This window comes from Felis catus, chromosome A3 (genome assembly GCF_018350175.1).
Source record: "Felis catus isolate Fca126 chromosome A3, F.catus_Fca126_mat1.0, whole genome shotgun sequence".
Classification (NCBI taxonomy): Eukaryota; Metazoa; Chordata; class Mammalia; order Carnivora; family Felidae; genus Felis; species Felis catus.
The window spans coordinates 126,725,949-126,748,910 of record NC_058370.1 but is presented as its reverse complement, the minus strand read 5'-3'; the positions used below and the strand labels follow the sequence as shown (position 1 = coordinate 126,748,910).

Sequence of the window (22,962 nt, the reverse complement as noted above, 5' to 3'; positions counted from 1 at the left end):
AATTTAAAGTTCTAATTTTGAAAGGAATCATTTTCCAGGTCTTGCAAGGCAGAAGAAAATCAATTCTGCACTAGTATCAATAAATTATTAGAATAGAGATATTGTAAAGCAAGATTTGTAATGAATCGTCGATTTGCTCATGATTTAGTTACCTAGAAAAATTGAATTTTACAAACCTTCAGTTAAGGCTGTTTTTACTGCATTTTTAATCTTTTAGAACATTATGCTATGGAAGATAAACATGGAGAATTGGTTCTAAAAACAATAGAAGAATTATCATTGTTTGAAGCAGCTTATCCCGAGATTGTTGCTGTTTACCAAAAACAAAACTTAGAAATGAAAGGGAAGAAACAAAAAAGTACGTATCACATTTGATAGCTGTTTATACCACACACAAATGTTTAATGTTCTATTTGAATCTATCTTGTCTATATTTTGCTGAAAGTTCTATGAAATCAAGAGCTAGGATTATACTCTTGCTTCTTTGTCTTGAAATACTTCTTTTACAAAAATTTTTAAAAATGTTTTTAATGTTTATTTATTTTTGAGAGAGAAAGCGTGAGCAGAAGAGGGGAGAGAGAGAGAGAGAGAGACAGACACACACACACAGAATCTGAAGCAGGTTCCAGGCTCTTAGCTGTTAGCACAGAGCCCGATGCAGGGCTCAAACTCAGAGACCATGAGATTATGACCTGAGCCAAAGTTGGATGCTTAACTGACTGAGCCACCCAGGCACCCCTTGACATATTTCGTTTAAAGCCATGAGTAAACCATTCTACTCTGTGACTGCTAAATAAACCAAGTGTTAATAGTAATTGTACTAACCACTTAGCGAGCAACTAGTATGTATAACATCTTTTGGATTATAAATACATTTTCTTTATTTCCAAGAACTTGATGAGAAAAAAATTCAATTATAACATTGTTTCCAAAAGAAAATATTTTATAATATTTTGTTAATAATTATTTTGTTGGGGCGCCTGGGTGGCGCAGTCAGTTAAGCTTCCGACTTCAGCCAGGTCACGATCTCACGGTCCGTGAGTTTGAGCCCCGCGTCGGGCTCTGGGCTGATGGCTCAGAGCCTGGAGCCTGTTTCCGATTCTGTGTCTCCCTCTCTCTCTGCCCCTCCCCCGTTCATGCTCTGTCTCTCTCTGTCCCAAAAATAAATAAACGTTGGAAAAAAAAAATTAAAAAAAATATAATAATAATTATTTTGTTATGATTATAATATAGTTTCTAGGAATACACTGAGACAAAAAAAGGCAAAAATTGCTCATACAGAAAATTTCTGATCTGCACTCTTTATTTATTTACTCAAGGTAGGGAAAATGATATCGATTTTAATAATGCTGTATTTTTTTCTTTTCAGGCTTGAAAATTAAGCATAAAGAAAACAATTGGCCAGAATCAGATAATAAGAATTTCCAGTCACAGATGACTTTAAACCCCACATGTGACATCTTTTCTAAGCAGAATTCCAAGTTAAATTTGGAAATTACCCCTCATTGTCCATTATCCCAGAAATCTATTTCTGCATCATTGAATAGCTTGCTTTTACCTGACGATACTCCTTGTTTGAATACACAAGAACATTTAATGTTTTCTCCAGGACCTTTGCCTATGCAGCAAATTACAGCTGTCAGTAAGTCTCTAATTCCAGAATCTACTCAACCTAGTACCTCATCCTATAATGTATCGGTGATTGCTGATCTACACTTAAGCACCATTGACTGGGAAGGTACTTCTTTTAGTAATTCTCCAGCTATTCCAAGAAACACTTCCTCTCATGGTTTAAAATCAGAACTTGAAACAGCCATCGCTGAAAATTTTAAAAATATCCCAGAACAATCGTCCTTTGCATCAGAATGGTGCACCACAGACATTAATGAAGTATTGGATAGGGATCTTCAAAAGATTGATGATACTGAAGAACATCTACTTTCTGGCATTACTGATTTACATCTTCAAGATTTGCCTTTAAAGGAACGAATACGTATAAAATCATCGTATCCTCCGGATAATGCACAACCAAATGTCGACCTGAAGACTTTGTCCCTAGTTACCATAAAAGAATCTTATATTGCTAACAATGGTTCAGATTGTCAATCACATCTTTCAAAGGATCTTCTAGGAAATCATTTGCAAAATGAATCTAGAAAATCTAAAGTTCTAAAAGGAGACTATCTATTTCAAGAAAACTATAAAATGAATACTTCTGTACCTTATTCTGTCAATAACCCAGTAATAATAAAGACCTCCAGAGTTGGACCATCAAATACCGCTTTAGATTATAATAGAAAAGTTGATGTGCAAACCACTCAGAAAAGTGTAATGAAGAAGAGTGTTTGCCTTGACAGACATTCCTCTGATGAAGAAAGTGTCCCAGTGTTAGGGAAAGCTAAATACACAACTCAAAAAATGAAGCCTCGTTCTCAGAAGCATTATCCAGCCCCGTTCAAGAAAGATGATGCCAACAAATTGAATAATCCTAAAATACGTATTAAAGAAACTGAACAGTGTGCCCAGGCTTATGACACAGCTGGAAAGGAAGACTGTTTCCCAGATGCAGCTAAAGGTTCTCTGGGTTTTCTACAGCATCCTAAGGACAAAGGTGACTGTGGTACTTGTTTGGGTAGTCCTCTTCCTTTATGTCAAAGATTAAAACTAAGGTTCCAAAACTCTTGAAATGAAATTAAAAATATTTAAATATAACGTAGTATTCTAGTACCATAAATACATAATCTCTGCATTTGGCATAAAAATGTAATGTGCTTCTGTATGTCATGAGACACTCTTTTCCATTTTTAATTAAAATTGTAATAAAAGACGTTACCTAAAACTTTGGTTTTAAAAGGTGATCCTTGTGAGAAAAACTTCAGATAATGTACATTTCTAAAATATACTTTTCCATTTTTATATCGTTCTTGATTTTTCTTTAAAGCTTTAAAATGTTAATACAGTACTAGGAAAATGCTTCATCTATTTGCTCACTTTTATTCATTTTGTTCACAAACCTCTAAAGTTTTGTCTTTTTTATTTCAGCTTGTTCCCAAGAGGATAACTCTTTGTAATTGCCTACTCTCTCTCAATGTCTTCTGTTGTGCTTTTCCTGAGAGTTGTATTTTCTCTCAATATGAAGATACATTTAGGGTGCTCTTCCAGTTGTGCTAATCTTACTCTTTTCATGAGGGGCAAAAATGGAAAAGGAGGAAGATGCTCAAAATCATTAGGAAAAATCATGGTTATAATGGCTGACTAAACTGAGGAAAGCTACTTCTTACATGACCCCGGGAGTTCACAGTATGCCAAATGGAAAAAGATCTGCAAGATAGAATGTATAATGAGAAGAGACTTAGAAATTTGTTCAGGATCACACAACTAATTAATAATGGTGTGGGAACCAGGTTTCTTTCCTCCAATTTATTGGCTTTTCTGTTTTCTTTTTTTTTGTTTCTGTAGCACTTTATTTCCTCTCTTTTTAAAAAATAAAAGTGAATTTGTACAATATTAACTTCAATAACTCTAAATATTAAGTTTTACATAAATTTATTTAGCATTCAAAAACTCTAGAGGTAACCAGGTTGGAAAGCAAAAAGTAAAACTGTTGTTATTTGCAGATGACAAGATCTTGTATCTACAAAATTCTAATGAACCCACTAAAAACTATTAGAACTAATAAATAAAAGATCAATATGCAAACATCAATTATATTTCTATATACCCACAGTGAATAATACTAATGAAATTAAGTAAATTCTGTTCACAATAGCATCAAAAGGGATAAAATACTTTGGAATTAATTTAACAAAAGAAGTGTAAAATTTTTACTCAAAACTACAAAATACTGTTCAAAAAAAAGAACACCTAATAAATGGAAAGACATCTCATGTTCTTGGATCAGACCACTTGATATTAAGATGGCAATATTGCCCAAACTAGTTTCCAGATTTGAAGCAATCTCCATCAATTCCAGCTGATTTATTTGCACCAGAGTACAACCTGATTCTAAAATCCATATGGAAATTTAAGGGACACAGAATAGGTGAAACAATTTTTAAAAAAAAAGAAATGAGAGAACTTGCCCTTCCTGATTCTGATTTCAAACTTACTATAAGGTTTCAGTAATGAAGAATGTGCTGTAATGGCATAAAGGTAGACCTATAGATCAATGGAATGGAATTGAGGGTCCAGATATACACCCTAACATTTATGTTCAACTGATTTTCAACCAGAGTACCAACACAGTTCAATGGGGAAACAGTTTTCTTTGAGAAATTCTACTGGTACTACTGGATATCCATATGCAAAAGGATGAATTTTGAGCACTACCTCGTACCATATTAACTCAAAAATGGATCAAAGACCTGGTTGCAAACTACAAAACTCTTAGAAGAAAACATAGACATACGTCTTTGTGACTTTGGATTAGGTAAAGATTTCTTAGATCTGGCACCAAAAGCTCAGACAACAAAAGTAAATACATCGTACTTCATTAAAACCAACAATTTTTGTGTTTCAGAGGATACCATCAAAATGAAGAAACAACCCATAAAAAGTAGAAAATATTTTCAAGTGATAAATGTGATAGAGGACTTGTAACTAGAAACATGTGTCTCAATAGCTCTTACGACCCCAAAAAACAAATGAATAAATATATCTGAATAAACACTTCTCTGAAGATGTACAAATGGCCAGTAAGCACATGGAAAAACTCAAAGTCATTAGTTATCAGAAAAATATAAATCAAAACCACAATGAGATACTACATTACACCTAATTGGATGGCCAGAATCATGAAGACGGATAACAAGCGTTTGTGACGATGTGGAGAAATCGGAACCCTCCTATCCTACTGGTAGGAATGTAAAATGAGGCAGCCATTTTGGAAAAAGTTAGGTGGGTCCTTAAATGGTTAAACATAGTTACCATATGATCCAGCAGAACCACTTCCAAAAATATACCCAAGAGAAATGAAGACCTGTGTCCACACAAAAACCTTTACACAAATGTCCATAGCAGCATAATTCATAATAGCCCCAAAGTGGAAACAACCCAAATGTCCATCAACTGATGAATGGGTAAACAAAATGTGGTATATCAATACAGTGGAATATTGGCACTAAGAAGAAAATGAAGTACTGATACCTGTTACAATATAAACCTTGAAAGCATGCTAAATGAGAGGCCAGTTGGAAAAGATGACATGTATGATTCAATCTATGTACAAAATTCCAAGTAGGTAAATAGGTAAGTCTATAATCTGTAGAAACAGAAAGTAGACTCATGGTTACCAAAGGCTATGGGAGATATGGGAGAGGAGGGGAGGTTGAGGATGCAGGAGGGAAAATGAATGCTAACGGGATGGTTTTTTGGGGGAAGTGGGTGGATAAGGAAAATGTTCTAAAGTTGATTGCAGTGATGGTTGCAAAATTCTGAATTTACTAAAACCATTGAATGGTGTGATTTAAATAGATATATTCTGTGGTATGTGAATTATATCACATTAATTATATCACAATAAACAAAAACACATTAAAAACAAAAAGGAATTGTACAGCATTATACCTGTCCAAACTCTTTAATATCAAAAATGTTTATACTCTAACCTCCCCATTTATACACTGGCATCATTATATTATAGATTAAAAAACAAGTCCAGAGTAACAAAGAGGTTTTCCTAAGACTGGAGATGAAATTGTGGCTTATTTATCTAGTATTTATTACATTATGCTATGTTTTAAAATTAAATTTGGAATACTTGTGAATTTTTGTGCTTTTTCTGAGGTTGTGATTTTATTTTTTTGAACATTTCCTTAAATATATATATATATATATATATATATATATATATATATATATATATAAAATGCTTTGAATCAAGTTTACCTGTTTTAGAAAAGTGTCATGTTTGTAGAGCACTCACTATATATAAAATCCTAGGCAAGTGGAATCCTAAATAAAGGCAATCAGTCCTCTGCTCTCAAGGATCCCACCTAAGCCTAATTCAACAGATTGTGTGTGTGTGTGTATTTAAATAAGTTATTTTTTAAGGTAGGAATTTCAGTGGTTAATTAAAAAGGTGAAATAGTCCAAAAGTATAGAGTGAAAAAGTCAGTCGGCTTTCTACCCTAATGACCAGACTTCAGTTCTTATATCTAGAGGCAAGCACAGTGTCTAATTTCTTGTAGATCCTTCTGGAGGTGTTCTGTACCAATATATTAATGTATCTTAGAAATTATTCCGTATCAATAAATATGATGTGTTTTACTCTTTAATGACTCATGTCACTCCATGTGTATTTTTGCCCAGATGCCTAGAGATATGTCAGATGTGAATGTCATGTTTGATTTTAACTATTGGTAAATGTACATTAGTTGAAGCATTTTTGAGTCTCTAAGGCCATCTAAACTATAGAATGTCAAATATGTGAACTAAATCAGCTGAGTGCCTCTTAAACACATTGATTTTGTTGTAAGTTTCCTTTTAAGAATCCTCCAAATATCCTTTAATAGTTTAAAAAATTATAAATGATATGCATTTACTGTACACATGAAAATAGTAAATTTGCTTCGAAGACCAGACATTAGAAAAACTTGACAGTGTATTTACCAAGAATGGCATTTTTCTGGTAAAATAACCACAGTTTAAAGTTTGAGCTAGCACTCACATATTTTAGTAACCTAAATTTTAAATGCCCATACGATGTACATATTTAATTTTTTTTCAAGGAAACTATACTTTTGATTTTAATTGGACCTTATTGCACAGATGTGTGTACAGCTCTCTCTATGTTCTGAGGTTACAGTTGCACAACCCGGGACTACTATTGAGCTGTCAGCGCAGAGCCCGATGCACGGCTCTGCGAGATCATGAACTGAGCCGAAGTTGGATGCTTAATGGAGTGAGCCACCCAGGCGCCCCCTCCCAGGACTAGTATTGAAGGAGATGACGGTGAAATTTTTTTTAATTAATTTATTTGTTGTTTAATTTACATTCAAGTTAGCATATAGTGCAACAATGATTTCAGGAGTAGATTCCTTAATGCCCCTTACCCATTTAGCCCATCCCCTCTCCCACAACCCCTCCAGCAACCCTCCGTTCTCTATATTTAAGTCGTATATTTTGTCCCCCTCCCTGTTTTTATATTATTTGCTTCCCTTCCCTTATGTTCATCTGTTTAGTGTCTTAAATTCTTCATATGAGTGAAGTCATATTTGTCTTTCTCGACTAATTTTGCATAGTATAATACTTCCCAGTTCCATCCACCTAGTTGCAAATGGCAAGATTTCATTCTTTTTGATTGTTGAGTAACACTATATATTTTTTTCTGTATATATGTATATAGATAGATATAGATATAGATACAGATAAAGAAGATGTAGTATATAGGTATATACCATATATGTGGTATTTAGGTATAACCACATCTTTATCCATTCATCAATGATGGTGAAATTTTACTTTGGAGTAATTGATTTTGTTTGGAACTGCTCACCTGATCCTACACCCCATGCTAATTATCTTGATTATGTTCTCAGAGATCTAGCTAAGGACTCAATTCCTTTTTCACTTAACTGACTTTTTCCTTTTTTGAAGTATAGTTTATGTACACTAAAATCCACTCATTTTCAGTGCAAAGTCTGATGAGTTTTGGTTAAGTGTATACAGTTGTATAACTTCCACCATAATCAAGCTATAGAAAAGTCTCATCATCCTCATGTTTCCTTCTTTATGCTCCTTTGTAGTTAACCCTCTCAGATTACCTTGATCCCAGACAACCACTGATACTTTCTTTCACAATGCTTTGCCTTTCTAGAATTTCTATAAATGGGACCATTCAGTATGTAGTCTTTGTGTTTGGCTTTTACTTAGCACATGTTTTAAAGACTTATCTATGTTGTGTATATTAATACTCTGTTCCTTTTCTTGCAGAACAGTATGTCATAGTGTTAATATGCTGCTATTTTTTCCTCCATCAGTTGATGAGAAGTAACGTTGGTTTTTATACTTTGGTTATTATGAATAATATAACCATGAATATTCAGATACAGGTCTTCAGATGGACATTTAATTCTCTTTGATAAACATCTAGGGATGTTTGGGGATGTAGGGATCTTTGGTCAGCATTTGTTGAAATTGTTAACCTACTGCCACACTCTTTTCCAAAGGTGCAGAATCATTTTGTGCTCCCACCAGCAATATGTGGGAGTTCTAGTCACACCATATCATCACCAAAACTTACTATGGTCAATCTTTTTCATTTTAGCCATTCTAGTAAGTGTGTAGTGATATCTCCTTTGGCTTTATTTTCACTTTCCTGAAAACTGGTGACATGAAGGATCTTATGTCCATATTACCCATTCATATATCTCTTATGAAATTGCAATTTTTTCTGGCCAATTTTTAATTGGGTTATTTGTCTTCTTGTTATTAAATCATAAGGGCTCTATTTTTTCTAGACATAAGCCCTTTGTTAGATATGTGCTTTACAAATAAAGGGGCGCCTGGGTGGCTCGGTCGGTTAAGCATCCGACTTCAGCTCAGGTCATGATCTCACGGTCCGTGAGTTTGAGCCCCGCTCAGAGCCTGGAGCCTGCTTCCGATTCTGTGTCTCCCTCTCTCTCTCTGCCCCTTCCCCGTTCATGCTCTGTCTCTCTCTGTCTCAAAAATAAATAAACGTTAAAAAAATTTTTTTTTAAATATTTTGTCTGAATCTGGCTTATCTTTTCATTTTAACTGTGTGTCTCAAAGACTGAAATGTTTTAAACTTTGATGTTTATTTTATTAATTTTTGTTTTCAGTAGCCTATTTAAGATGTCTTTGTCTAACTCAGTGTCCCGACTAATTTTCCTGTTTTTTCTTCTACAAATTTAGTGGTTTTTATCTCTTATATTTTGGTCTATGATTCATTTTAAGTTAATTTTTGCATGTGAAAAGAGGTAATGATTGAAGAACATTTTTTTCTTCATACAGATACCCAGTTGTGCCACCACAGTTTGTTACAAAAACATACCTTTTACCTCATTGAATTACCTTGGCTCCTTTGTTGAAAATGTTTCAACCATGAGTGTAGGTCTATTGCTGACCTCTCTTCTTTCCGCTGATCTATCATTCCAGTGCCACACTGGCTCAATTACTGTAGCTTTATAGCAAGTCTTGAAATCGGGTAGTTTATCTTTGTTCATTATTTACATTTTCCTGTCAAAGTCACCAATTTGGCTTCCATGTTACTAAAGTTAAATAGTCTCAAATTTACCTTTCTCCAGAGTTTGGGACTATTGAACTTTTTGAAAGTTTCTCTTCTCTTATTTTTCATTTAATCTTTGATGTAGTTCCAAGTCTTGCTGTAACTGGTACCTGGTTCCAAGTGAAGTCACTTGGATAGTGCACATTGATTGACCCCAGCAATAGTTATTCAAATGCCAGGGACTGCCAGGAAATACAGGGTGGCGTAATACCCAATTTTTACTTGCAAGGAATTGACAAGCTAGAGCAAGATAGGGAAATGTGGCATATTTATATACAAGAATAAATTATATTGGCTAGCACAGAATTAACTGTTGAATGAATGGAATAGGCAATCTATACTACACCAGTCTTCCAGAGGAGGGAGGATTCTTTTAGCAAACATGAGAATTGACTGGGCTTTGAAGTATAGGCAGAAATTTGATTGGCAGGAGCAGGATTACAAGCAGAAGATGTTTCAGGGGATGAGGGAATAGGTTGAAGTAACCTGGGCTTGGAATAAAGGGTAAGAGTCGGCAGGCTTATGGTGAACAATACATTTCAACTGTGGAGTCTTACTTGGAACTCCAGTGTCCATGGAACAAATCACTATGCAGGCAAAGAAATGGCCAAGGATGGAGAAGTGATGAGGAATCTGGAGCAGAAAGCCAGCTAAGATATATTAGGGCAAAGGGAAAAATGAACAGGACAAAACGTAGCAAAGAACCTGACCAGGATGCTAAAGGATTCTGACTGTATAAGTCACACATGGATAGTTTAAATGCGAGTTCAGCAATTCACACAAAGTACCAAAGGTGCCTCTGTGACCCAGCCTGGTCATAGAGGAGGAGGAAGACAGTGAATTTAAAATTGCTGGGCAAGAGGGAAAAGGAACATTTCTTGAGCACCTACTATGTGCAAACTAGGTTTTTCACAAGCTTTTTATTCTCTTAACAACTCTGTAAAGACTATATTTGCAATATTTTGAATATTCAGAAGCAAAAGTAATCCTTATTAAAACATTCCTCCAGGGACCTGCTTATCTTGATCTGTTCACTCCCAGCATCCAGAGCTGTTCTTAACTTGGGATTTTATAAGCTGGAAACGAAATTAGTTCAGAGTCACTGATCTGGGTTGCTTTTGCTCAATATCTAATATAGGCATGAATGGATGAATTTGGACATCAGTTTTCAGTTTCTCCTCCTGAAGGATTTCTCCTCTTTCATTATTCGGATTCTGTCAATCCTTTTTAGAGCCTTCTATGTTGTTCCTGTTCCTTGCTGATTTGGTCTATGATGTCACTTGTAATATAGACTTTTATGGGTTGTGTACGTGTTCCTCACTTCATAGACTGTCGTGTTAGGGAGGCCTTGCTTTACTCCAAAACGCACTTTCAAAGAGCTGCCTCTCAGCTACCGGAATCCCAGAACTGGTTTCAAACTAAGGTCCTATTCTGGCGTAACTACTCTGGGCTTTGTATGATCAGTCTTTAAGTTTGGGGGTTTTCTTCCGCATCGCATAATGAAGAGGACCCTGCTTTTTGAGGGGTCACATGGATCATGTTTTTGGACATGCCTATTTTCTTCTCTGCTCCAGATTTTCTATGTGAACTTGGGGGCATTTCCTAACTTTTTTGAAACTCATTTATTCAAATATTTATGCAACAACTGTTATGTGACAAGCATTATTCTGGGTCCTACAGACACAGTGGTAAATGGTATACTATAAGATTGTTTCAACATATTGTAGATATTGTAAAATGGCTGCCACCATTGACACCTTATGGGCTGTCAGCTATGCACTTACCACCATTTGGAAGGAGAGCAAACTTTCAGATTTGGATTTAAGCTGAGTGTAAGCAAACATTGCCCTTCAGGTAAAAAATGTGGACACCATAATACTCTGCTAAGAAGCAGTGTGAGTGTGGGAGAAATGGTTTCAGAAAACGGAAATTCTGTCTGTATGTTAGCATTGTCAGAAAAGGGATCCTAAAAGATAATGGCATTTAAGCTAAGGTTACAATCCTGGAAAAAAATAATGTGCTTGTTCAAATAGAATTGGCAATTCGTGTATCATTTATCAGCCACTTAACATAAGCCACTTAACTGAGAACCTACTTTGTACAGGATTTTCTGTGTATAACAGCTAGCTGGAGACCTATGTAGTTTAAAAATAATTTTCCCAAACCACCCAGATGGAAAAAGCTTAAGCTGGGACTAGAACTCAGGTCTCCTAATTCCTTACAGAACGAAATGCCCTATGTTTCCTTACTTCATTGAGTTCTTTACTCAAATGTCAGCTCAAGGAGCCTTTCCTGACCTCGTCTAAAATTACTTCTTTTTACACTTAGCACTACCTGACATTATAAACATTTTTAGGGCCTTTTTCATTGCTTCTTTTCCAAACCAGAATGCACACTTGATGAGGGCAGGGGCTGAGTCCTTTTTGTTCACAGAACACTGGAACGGCGCTCAGCATAGTAACTTCTAGCTGTGTTCATGGTCCTCCCACCGGGAGCCTGTGCCAGCAGTAGCTTCACAGTCCTTGCAAAATACGGTCTCAGAACCCCAGCCTGGCCCACCAGGTTGGGGCAGTCTGGCGGCCACCCATCTCTCCAGCTTCAGCTTCAGTCATTCTCAGCCATGAACCTTGGCTCTAGCTGCCTAAGTCCACTTGTTATTCCCCAAACATATATTTATGTCTTTACTCATGAATGTCTCACTGCCTGAAATCCTTGCTCCTTCCTTATTAGCTGGATGACTTCCCTTCATCTATCAATGACCAACTCAAATGTCATAATAACTTCTGATTCCAACCCAAACTAGTTGCTCTATTTGTGCCCCCCAAAAAACTATGCATACCTCCATGAGAGTATTTATCACATTTCATTGATTCATTCAACAAATATTAGTGGGGTGCCTTCCATGTAGGAGGCACAGTATTCTTTAAAAATGTGTCCATCTTTTTCTAAGGCAAGACTGAGAACTCTTTCAGGGGTCAAGTCTTATTTATTTTTGTACCTCTCAGAACTCTGCACAAAGTTTGACTCTGCTTCACCAACTCTCATTTACCCATCAAGATTCACTGTGAATATGGTATTCTCTAGAAAAGTTTATATAGCTTGTTAGGGATCCCTACAATTTCTGATAAACTTCTAAATTATTACCTGCAAATAGGTGTGTGTTGATTCACTTGCATTTTTGTCTGTGGCACCAGCTGCGAGCACCTGTTACGTTTGAATCTGTAGCACCTAACAGAGGAGCTGGCACAGGAAGCTTCAATGAATGGGTGTGGACTTCCTGGTGGTGAATTCAGGGTCTTAGTGCCTCCATTCTCTGTGGAGAAAGATCAAATCTGGTTGGATGGCTCCCTTCATCAGCTTGATCCCTAGTCCCCCTTAGTCATTTTAAGATGCCATGGTGAGATGCCTCACTTTCTGAAGTTGGAGAGGCTAAACCAACTGCTGAGTGTTTCTGCTGTGCTGGTAGCACTTCGGGTAAAACAGTGTAAATAATATCACTGAAGGCAGCCTCCTTTCATCTGCAGATTAACTGGGCAATGTTCATCACCTTCTTAGCCAGGAAAAGCTTTTATCAGGCTCAGCTAACAGCTTGCATTAGCCTCTTACAAGGACTTGCCACATTGCCTTTAAACTGACATGCTGCAGAGTCAGCCCCGGTAAGAGTCCAAAAAAAGTGGAATCTTTTCTGATGACTGTCAGAATGGATGGTGTATCTATCTCCAGGCTGGAAAAATTCAATAAATTGCCTGTTTGGCAGTGGAGGGGAGAGTCATCAGTAAAGTAGGCTGACCCTTATGTGGGCAGAATGACTGAATATTTTGCTAATGTTCAGAAGAGTTCTCTTTGTAAGCACCATGGCAAAACTTCTTTAACAGAGGTTAAGTGTCTGAGTTTCGTCAGCATTATTCTATGCCAAGACCTGGAAAGGTAAATGTTGACCTCCCCAAATGGCAAAAATTGCCTGCATATTTAGACTTCTTTGATCAGAGACCCAATGAAAGTATTTCTATAGTGTTCACCTCATCATAACTTAAATCTCTTCATTGACCATTCACTGGCCATGAGTGAAGTTGGAAAGGGCTGTCTCCCCTTTGAATCTGAAAATGAAAATGAGTGACTTATTCAGTGTCCATGGGAAGGTAGACTATCCATCCTTTCCCTTTTTGTTTTGCTTTGTTTTCAAGTAATACTGGTTGCAGTAACTGCTCCAGTGTAATCGTTATTGCTGACATCATTTGCATTTCTATGACATGGAGAATGGTGACTCCGTGGATGCCAGATCCCAGAAGGCTTATTTTACAGGGTTGTCCAAACACAGACATCTCCCGTCCAGGCCCTGTGAAGCCCCCATGACTTCACAGCTGGGATAGTTCTATGTGAGGTGTCAAAGGACTCAGTACAACCAGGTCTACATCCTGTGAAACAGACCAAAGGACACCCTTTAACCTCAGAGGCAGTGGTCTGAGTAATTGTCCTAGTTCTGAAGAGATTAGCTACCTTCCCAGCCTCTGGCTTGCTTCTCCTTCTCATAGTGAGAATGATACTTCCTCCTTTCTTCACACTCATTTACATATTGGCGATGAATGCCCTCTTGAAAGACATATATTAATGTACAAAGTTAGCATTACTGATTTTGGTATATCAAATCCATTGATGGACCACAAATGATGTCTTTAAAATGCTTTCCATTATGTCCCACAAAGACTCAGAAAGGCAGGCACTTTTATCCTCTATTTATATATGAGGCTAAGAGAAGCCGAGGAACTTATTCAAGGTCAATACCCAGTAAACAGCAGAACCAGGATTTGAGCCCAGAGCTAGTCTATCTCCAAAGATTTTTGGTAAAAATTAGGCTTCTATATACTCTGCATTTATCTAAGGCTGTGGCACTATTCAAGAAACCACCCATCAGTGAGATGCAATGATCTATAATCATTGGATTTATAGAAAACTAGCCACTAAATCAGAGTCATTCAGAGTCCCTGAAAAGCAGTATTGTGGATACTCAAGAAACGATCACGAAAGTTGCTTTAATTTTCAGAATTAAAAAATAACTATCAAAGTCAGCACTTGGGGAGACTGGGGGATTTGGGTGTGTGAGGAAGGAGTAGGATGTGAGGGACAAGTGGGACACTGAATCTCCCAGAGCGTTCGCCCCCTTCCTTCAAAGCTTTAACCACCAGGGCCAAATGTCCACAAGACTGGTCATCCGCAAGTACACAGCAGAGCATGAGTTAGGAGCGTCTCCTTTTTAGCATTCATTTCTGACTTTAATCACTTGTGCCCCATGCCTACAGTGGGCCAGGCCTTGTTATAATCAGATAAATACATGTTTTAGTGATCTTGAAAACAACAGAGGAAAGTAAAGCAACATGCCTGCAGCCACACAGTACCCCCCGATTGTGTTGCTATCTCCAAAGGCAGGTCCTAGGCAGGTCCCTACTGCCTACTCCAAAGGCAGTAGTTTGAAAACTACTAAAAGCGTTTTCAAATTGCTCTCCTTGCTTGAAAGCATTTGTGCCCTTCACAGCACACATATCAGCTAAATCTATTGAAATTGCAAATCACAACCTAACACTCACCCCAACCCACACCCATGTAAAAACTTACCAAGACACTGCATAAATTCCAAAATCCCTGACAGATCCTATGAGGTCCACCACAGCTGGCCCCTGCCTATCTCCCTAGCCTTGTCTCCAACCTCTTCCCCCTCGCTCACCTTGCTCCAGTGGTGCTGGCTTTCTTTAATTTCCTTAAACATACCAAACTCTATCCAAATTCTGGCTCTTGAAATTGCTCTTCCCTGTGCCTGGAATTCTCACAGATCTCTGGATAGTAAGCTCCTTATCACCATTTAGCTAGTATTTTTATGACCATGCTAGCTAAGTAGCCACTCCTCCCACCCTTGGACACACACTCCTTCATACTTACCTCTTACTCTGCATTATTTTCTCACAAAATCACTAGATTTTTGGTTTGTTTGGTTCTTATCGTTAGAATAACAACACAAGAGAAGAAACTTCATCTTGTTCTTTGTTATATTCCCAGAGCTTTCAACAGTGCCTAACATGTAGCACACATTTAATGCATCCTTGATGAATGAATGAAATGGATGAAGTGAACCTCTAAACCCAAATCTGCCTGAAGTGAAAGGCCACACTTTGACCACCAATATGCTGCAATTTTTAATTAAATTCTTAAGATAGATTCAGTAATGGGCTAGGCAGGAATAATATCTGGTCCCTCCCTTCAAAATGTTTACAATTTAGTTGTAATATGACACTTATGCATTCTTGGGATAGCAAATAATACCACTGAGTTCTCGGTAAAGGGAATGGCATCCGAGGGCATCAGAATGCAGAATAGAATGGTCAGTGAAGACCCAGGCAGTCCTTAAAGGCTTTCTAGAGGTGAGTGATTGGTAGGAGCTTTGAATGGTGGAGGCAACTTAGAGAAGGAGAGAAGACTATTGGGTTCTTGGTTAAGACCTAGCATCGGTGAGTTTATCCAGGACAGAGTCTAATCAATGACATGTATTTTAGGACATCCCAGACTAGGGACATTTGTTAGAGCCTTTTTTCCAGGAAACAACAACAACAACAACAACAACAACAACAACAACAACACTCACCCTTCATATACAAGTACAATTTCACAAGAAAACAAGGCACACAAGGGAAGAGGAAAGGAGGAAAGGAAATGAGGCTCCATGTTTCTGATTGTGGTGGTGGTAGGGGAGAGACAGAGCTAGCACACAATGAGTATCAGATAGTTGTTGCCTCTCTTACCCTTGAAGTTCTTTTTTTTGTGGAATTCATCTGGAATTTTATGCTTTCTCCAAAAATAAGTCACCAATAGTAGGGGCTCATAAGAGGAGGCCACCACTTTGGGGCAAATGGTAGGGCAAGGCCTCTCTGTAGCATCGTATATACCCAGGTATGGGGCTGCACAGAGCCCTGGCCATTGGCAGAGACCATCCTAGAGTTTGTCAGAGGGCTGTAGCTGCCCCTCAGAGGAGATTCCCCCACCTCCAATCATGGCTCCCAGTGAAGTGTAGAGCAAGGAGATCCTTGAGAACTAGGTCACTAACTAGTAAAGTGACTTACTATGTTCAGAATAAACATCCATCCATCCATCCATCCATCCATTCATTTAACAAGCGAGTATCATGCAAATTTCAGGAGCTATTTCTTGAGGAATTCATGGTCTACCCACAAGGAAGCCCATGTGCAGTTAGTGTCTTAAGTGGCTACTCATGCTTCCAGGTCTGGGTTGGTTGAAAATGTTTATCACATATCCAGGCCTGACCACAAAATCACACCAAAACAAACCAAAACACTCCATGAAGGGAAAGACTATGCTTAACCTTTTTTTCCTCTCAGGCTCTTCCCAGAAAGGTGATAATGGAAGATTTGGTCCCAACAGGGACACAGGCAAGGGATTTGCATTTTAAAGTTTGACAGATATTTATAGGCCTTTTGATCTCCTTTTTCCCCCTTACCACCCACTCCCTGAAACTTGCCTGCCTCCTCCTCCCCCACCCGATTCTGTGCATTGTCCCAGGTACAAATCAAAGAAATGGTGATGGCTCCAGAGCCAGAGGACCCTGGTGCACTGACGTGGTGTGCCCAAAATCACATAGCTCCTATTTATTGAATATTGACTGTATATCAGGTACTTTTCTTAATTCCTACCCCCCACAATCTCCCTGCAAGCTTCATTTATGATTTACCTTTTGTTGTTGTTGTTAAGGGGTGGGGGGGACTGAGGCTCAGAGAGATTAAAAAACCTGCTCCAGTCACCAATAAGTAGTGGAGACAGAATTAAAACCCAGGTCTGTATGTCCCAACCTATGACCTTTTCAGTAAGCCAGGCTGACTCCAGTAGACAAGGGTGGTTCTTGCAGGCTGCTTAGCTAAGATCCTTCTCAGAACAGATTATCCTGCATTCCAGTTTTGCTGGTGTTATTCTGGAAATAGCCCAATAAATGTCACAATTTGATTTACTTGGGACAAACTGGCAGCTGCCTTTTCCTTTGCAGCTCTTCTTGGGCTCAGAACTTTCCCTTTGCTTCTACTCATCTTTCGCACAGACCACTTCGGCCCAACAGCTGCAAGCCTGGGTTTAGAACCAGCATCTGCAGCCTCATAGGGTTTGCTGAACACAGCTTCTCTCCAGCCCTAAGAAAGCCTATTGGAAACAAACTCAGAATCTCAGACCCTTACATTTTTGCAGCTGGAGGGGGTCTCAAAAACCATCCAAGAAACAGGCATTCAGACAATGACTTGTGCAGAGTAACTGGCACCAGATTTATTAGAATACTATATATTTGCTATATTAAAAGTGGACAGGTGGCAGTTATACTCGTGAGGAACAGTGTAATGTGTAAACTTGTCAAATCACTGAGTTGTATATTTTTTACTAATGTAACATTGTGTGTCAAGTATACTCAAAAAAAAAAAAAAAGGAAAGAGAAACAAATCACATTAACACTTCCATGTGCTAGGTGGTTTGTTGTATTTAATCTTCACTACAACCCAGTGAGGTACAATTAATTACTGTCCTCATGTTACAGATGAGTCCTGGCTTAGAGAAATAACTGACTTAAGGTTCTTAACGAGTACCTAGTGGGACCAGAAGGTCTGAACTTGGGCACTGCAGGTAACACAGACCCTTCCTGTCCCACAGCAGGTGGAGGGGTGTGATGAAAAGCACAAACAACACCCAGGTTGAAGTGACTGGCCTAGGAAATTTGTTCCTGTGCAGAAGAGTGAAGAGTCAGCCGAATGAAGCAATGAATGCAATCATTTTGTGGACTAATGGAGGTTGGGTCTGTAATCTAAAATCACCCAGCATTCACCAGCAACCTGAGTCAGATTTTGAGCAATAGGGCCTCCCCTGGGAAACAAGGATGTGGGCTCTCCCCCAGAATCTTGAGGTTGTCTGGTACATGTCAGAAGATTCTGCAAGTTCCCTTCCTCCTTGGAAAACCCACCCCCCCCCCACGCCCAAAGAGGGGGCCTGAGAAGTGTCAAATTGGGAGCCATAAGAAAGTCGTTGCTGGTGCTGGGTCTTCCTGTTGAGGTTGAGAGATCACGTTCAAAGCTCAAACTGCAGCTTCCTCCCCACCACTCCCCATCCCATCCCATCTCCAATCCAGACAGGGAATGCCTCTTCCCTTCCCCCACTGTAGTTCCTTGTAAACACCTCTAGATCGTGCTGAGCTGGGGGTCAGACTGGGAGTCTGAGGCATCCTTTTTGCTCTTTTCAGATAGAATCCAACCTCATGGTAGAGGCTCTCGGTAAGGTTCCTCTCCAGAAGAATGGCTACAGAAGGAGAAATCTCCTCTCCCGAGCACCCAGGGTAGATTCTGGTGTGGACTGAGCTGCTCCTGAGGAAACTCTTTTCTGAATGATTGCCCATCAAACACATAGTTGTGGGGCCCAAGTTTCAGGACAACAGGGGTCCGAGATGATGCTGGTCCAACGACTTCAGATTTTATCCAGCATGCCCTGGCCCAACCCCATCTGCTCTTAAGGTATAACTTACAACTTATTTCCACCAAATTTTTTTTCTTGATCATCAATACCAACCTCATTCTCCTCAGAAATGAGATATACCCACATATAACTACCAGGAGGATAGACTGTGGCATTTAGTTTTACCTCGAGGGCCTTGATACCTAAGGAAATTTTTCTGCATCTTGATATCACCCACTCTGGAGTAAATAGTTGACCTGTTAATGACAGGGTTACTAAAGATCCCAATTTGGCATCATTTTGTTAGCTTGCCGGTGATGACATTTTCTCTATTTAGAAGTACTCTCATCATTATCCATCCATCTGGTAGCTCTTAGCCTTTTTGAGTTATGCAAAACTTTTATTTTTTTTAAATTTTTTTTTCAACATTTATTTATTTTTGGGACAGAGAGAGACAGAGCATGAACGGGGGAGGGGCAGAGAGAGAGGGAGACACAGAATCGGAAACAGGCTCCAGGCTCCGAGCCGTCAGCCCAGAGCCTGACGCGGGGCTCGAACTCACGGACCGCGAGATCGTGACCTGGCTGGAGTCGGACGCTTAACCGACTGCGCCACCCAGGCGCCCCGAGTTATGCAAAACTTTTAAAACGTTATGAAATCTATAGACCTCCTTACCAGTAAAATATACCCAGACACATACACGGTCATTGCTGTGCACTGCATTTGACATCCTGAAGCCCATTCCTGACCTCTAGTACCCTGCAGATAGATGTCTGTTCTAGAAAATGAGCACCCTGGTACAGGGACCTCATCTGGTTCCTGGTATGTCTCCAGAATATAGGGAGGTTTCTGGTACATCATAGATAGAATACTTAGAAAATGTGTGTTGCAGGCTGGATGCATTAACCAATCTGGAAGCAAGTTTGTGAGAGCAAAACCAGCTTGGTGATACCCTGTGAAGGAGGCTGTTGCTATTCTGGCCCAGGAAGAATGGCATTGAGAGACTGTGCACAGCTCACAGGAAGCCTGCAAGGCTGCACTCCCGCAGAAATGAGAGAGGGTGGGACAAACGAGGCCGACAAGCATTGACAGGGGAAATACCTTGGGATGTTCTGTACTGGATCAGACTCCAGGTAGGTAACCATGGGGATTGCAAACCGCTAGACCAATCATTCCCAAATCCAGCTTTCTTAAGAGGACTCATCTGAACAGTCTGTTATAAAAACAAATTGTTGGACCTTATCTGCCTACATTCTGAGTCAGGTGGTTTTTGGATCACACTTAGAGAAGCAGTGTTGTAGATCAGAGAGGGATGGAAGGGGCCTGGTGCAAGAAAAGAAGGAAAATGATGGCATTTGTGGGGCACAGATCCATTTACCACACCTTGTATTGGCCTGCATGGCACACACGATAGGTGCAATAGTGGCCACTAAGGTGGTGGCTAGTATTCAGAGTAGACCAGAAAGAACACGTAGGGTTTGGATAGGAAGTGGGGTGGCACCACTCGCCCGAGGCAGAAAACCTACACTGGCCAAGGCCTAGCAGTGGGAAAAGAGGCCTGTTTTCCAAGGAAGAGTGAGAAGGGGAGGTCCAGCCTGGAGGAAAGGGAAATGTGGGGAAGGAATAGGGAAGCTTTAGGGACAAGTAAGATGGGTAATAAGAGAAAACAGAATATGGGCTCATCAGCAGGCACGGTCTCTTCAGCATCAAAAAAAGATGCTAAGATCCATAAGATGTCAACAGCTGGTGTCATGGGGAAGGCATGGGAGGGGAGGGGAGGTGGACATTTATCTCCAAATCCATTGTCTATTCCTCAGCACAGACACTACTAGGGCTCCTCAGCTCTGCCAAGAACATTGTTCTGCAGGGCTTATCACAAATGCTGACGATTAAGAAGGTTGCACAGCCCGCAAAGACTCTGCTTTTCATTTTGCAGAATGTCCAGGAAAGGCTAGTTTAAGACACTTACCTTCCTTCTGATGGCTTTCTCACTTGTACTTGCCGAACCCGGTGTTCCTGTAGGGAATAATGACATGACATCTTTAGAACATTTTTGAGCTGTGAGAAGGGACAACGCTATGCACACTCACACACATAGGCACAGTTATTGCCGCAGGGCTCTATTTCCCCGTTCTCTTTGAGCCCATCTCCTGGTAACAGCTGTGTGGCTCCCTAAAGCCGGCAACAGCTGCAATAATGAGCCTGCCATTTGAGTCTGTGGATGGCACAGGCTCAGCCCCGAGATGCAGCTGTTCTTTAAAGCCTTGGGGCTTGGCCTCCCCCTGCTCTGGACAACAAAGAGGGCCACTCATTAACCCTCCACATTGGAAATATTCATATGGGGGAATCCCTCTTCCTTTTACCAGTGGTACAGTCTTGCAATTCTGTCATTTACGGATAGTTTTGCCATAGGCAAGTGAGAAAGCCTCCTTAAACATAAGTTTACTCAACTCTCCGATGGAAATGATAACACTATCTACCTCATGTGGTTGTTGTAAAGCTCCAGAGATAAAAACAGGAAAACCATCTACATGCTATAAAGCAATATTCGTGTATTAGTTATGATCAAAGCCCTTGTTTCTGAGTTTGAAAAGTGAAAGAAGTTACTGAGCAATGCAGGACAGCACGGTAACCTTCGGAACTGGGCTGTCTGTATAAATGGTCACTGAGGGGTGGACAGGACACAAAGGTTTTTGGAGGAGACACTTATACTGGGCTTAAAGGGATTAAGAGAATTAGGTTAAGGGAGGGAGAGGGACATTTGAATGTGAGACACACCCAGGAAAAAGTCAAGAAAAGAAACTGTGGTCTAGGGACAGTGTAGAGCCATCCTGGAGTGGGGTAGAGAATGTGCCCGAGGACCAGGGGGACGTAAAGTTCAAAGGGTCAGGATGGGCCAGAACATCCTAACCAGCCTTAAATGTCAGACAGACAAGTTATCAGGAAAGCTTTTAATAGCATGAAAAAGTCAAGGAGTCTTAAAGGCCTAGACATCATCCAGTCCTGCTCCCTGTGTCCCATACTTTATGTCTATTTAACACTCTAGACAAAGAGACCAGCACTGGACATGCCCTTGGTTTCCTGGTGCCAGACTCAGTAGCTTTCAACCCTCTGGGGGTCTTTTGTCTGTCCAAATCAGTGGCGTGTGACTTCCCTGATTATTAAAAAAAGAAATTGGCTGGGCCCAGCCTAGATTTATCAAATCAGAATCTCCAGGAGAGGGACCTGGGAATCTTCCTTTTGAAAATAAATCTTCCTCTTTCCCTAGGTGATCTTGTCATCATGCAAGTGTGGGAATGTATGCATGTGAACTCTATGACGTGCATACTGAACATAGAGCTCCAACAAGGACTTGGCAACCCTTACTGTATCCGACTCGCCAGCGTCCTATTATCTTTACAAGAGTAATTCCCCTCCCTTCCTCCCTTCCTTCCTCCTTTGTCCTTTCTTCATTTTTGAGTAAATGTGCTACCCAGATGCTTTGATTCAACTTGAGGGCAACTGTGGTTCCTGAGTCTATATCCAAGGCCAGGTATCATGCCATTTCTCTACATGTATTAATCTCCACAACAATCCTGTGAAGTGTGTACTGTTATCATCCCCATATCACAAAAAGAGAAACTGAGACACAGAGAGATTCAGTTACCTGCTTATGATCGCATAAAAGGAGAAGGGTCAAGATTTGAACCTAGGAACACTGGCTGACAGTCTTTGCTTCAAATCATGCTTCAAACCATTAGACAACGAAGCAAGTAAGGTGAATAAAGAAAAATACCCTCAATTCCTCTTACCAGAAACAACCACTCAAACACTTAGTCATTTTTATATGCAAACATTTAATTGAATCAAAGTATTAATTTTATATGCCCTGCTTAAAAACTCTACAATTAGATTATATCTCCTCTGTTGTGTGTTCCTTGCAAATCTGATTTTTGTTAACTATGTAGTATTCCATCATACAGAGAGGGCATAATTTATATATCCCTACTTTGTTGTTAGATTTCAAAGTTGTTTTTAATTTTTTACTATCATAATATTATGATAAATATTCTTTTTTATAAATATTTGACTATGACTTTGTTTGGTTCTATAGAATAAAGTTCATATGCCAAAGGTAGTTTTAAATCTAAAATGCATTCTAGGGACACCTGGGTGGCTCAGTCGGTTAAGCATCCAACTTTGGCTCAGGTCATGATCCCGTGTTTCATGGGTTCGAGCCCCAGATCGGGCTCTGT

At 39.5% G+C, this 22,962-nt stretch overlaps 1 protein-coding gene and 2 long non-coding RNA genes across 7 annotated transcripts in view; 2 read left to right on the top strand and 1 right to left on the bottom strand.

Annotated features, from left to right (window-relative positions):
• The window catches only part of GEN1 (GEN1 Holliday junction 5' flap endonuclease), a 32,612-nt gene extending 26,847 nt beyond the window's left edge, over positions 1 to 5,765 (top strand). For 4 of the 5 annotated variants that reach the window (XM_045054912.1, XM_045054911.1, XM_023252083.2 and 1 more), the window contains exons 13-14: positions 218 to 358; positions 1,370 to 2,916. In XM_045054912.1, coding sequence (XP_044910847.1) covers positions 218 to 358; positions 1,370 to 2,685 — 1,457 coding nt within the window. In that variant the 3' untranslated portion in view covers positions 2,686 to 2,916. Of the gene's footprint in view, positions 1 to 217; positions 359 to 1,369; positions 2,917 to 3,042 lie in introns of those variants that run through there. The other variant, XM_023252084.2, reaches the window with a different exon arrangement.
• The window catches only part of LOC123384606, a 28,411-nt gene extending 7,232 nt beyond the window's left edge, over positions 1 to 21,179 (bottom strand). Inside the window, exons 1-2 of the long non-coding RNA XR_006595954.1 lie at positions 21,091 to 21,179; positions 20,697 to 20,743 (exon numbers count right to left, since the gene is read on the bottom strand). This is a non-coding gene — a long non-coding RNA (uncharacterized LOC123384606). The remainder of the gene's footprint in view (positions 1 to 20,696; positions 20,744 to 21,090) is intronic.
• LOC123384605 lies at positions 8,770 to 22,962 on the top strand. Its single transcript, XR_006595953.1, has 4 exons — positions 8,770 to 18,072; positions 18,519 to 18,786; positions 19,620 to 19,860; positions 21,996 to 22,962. It is a non-coding gene; the product is annotated as an uncharacterized LOC123384605 (long non-coding RNA).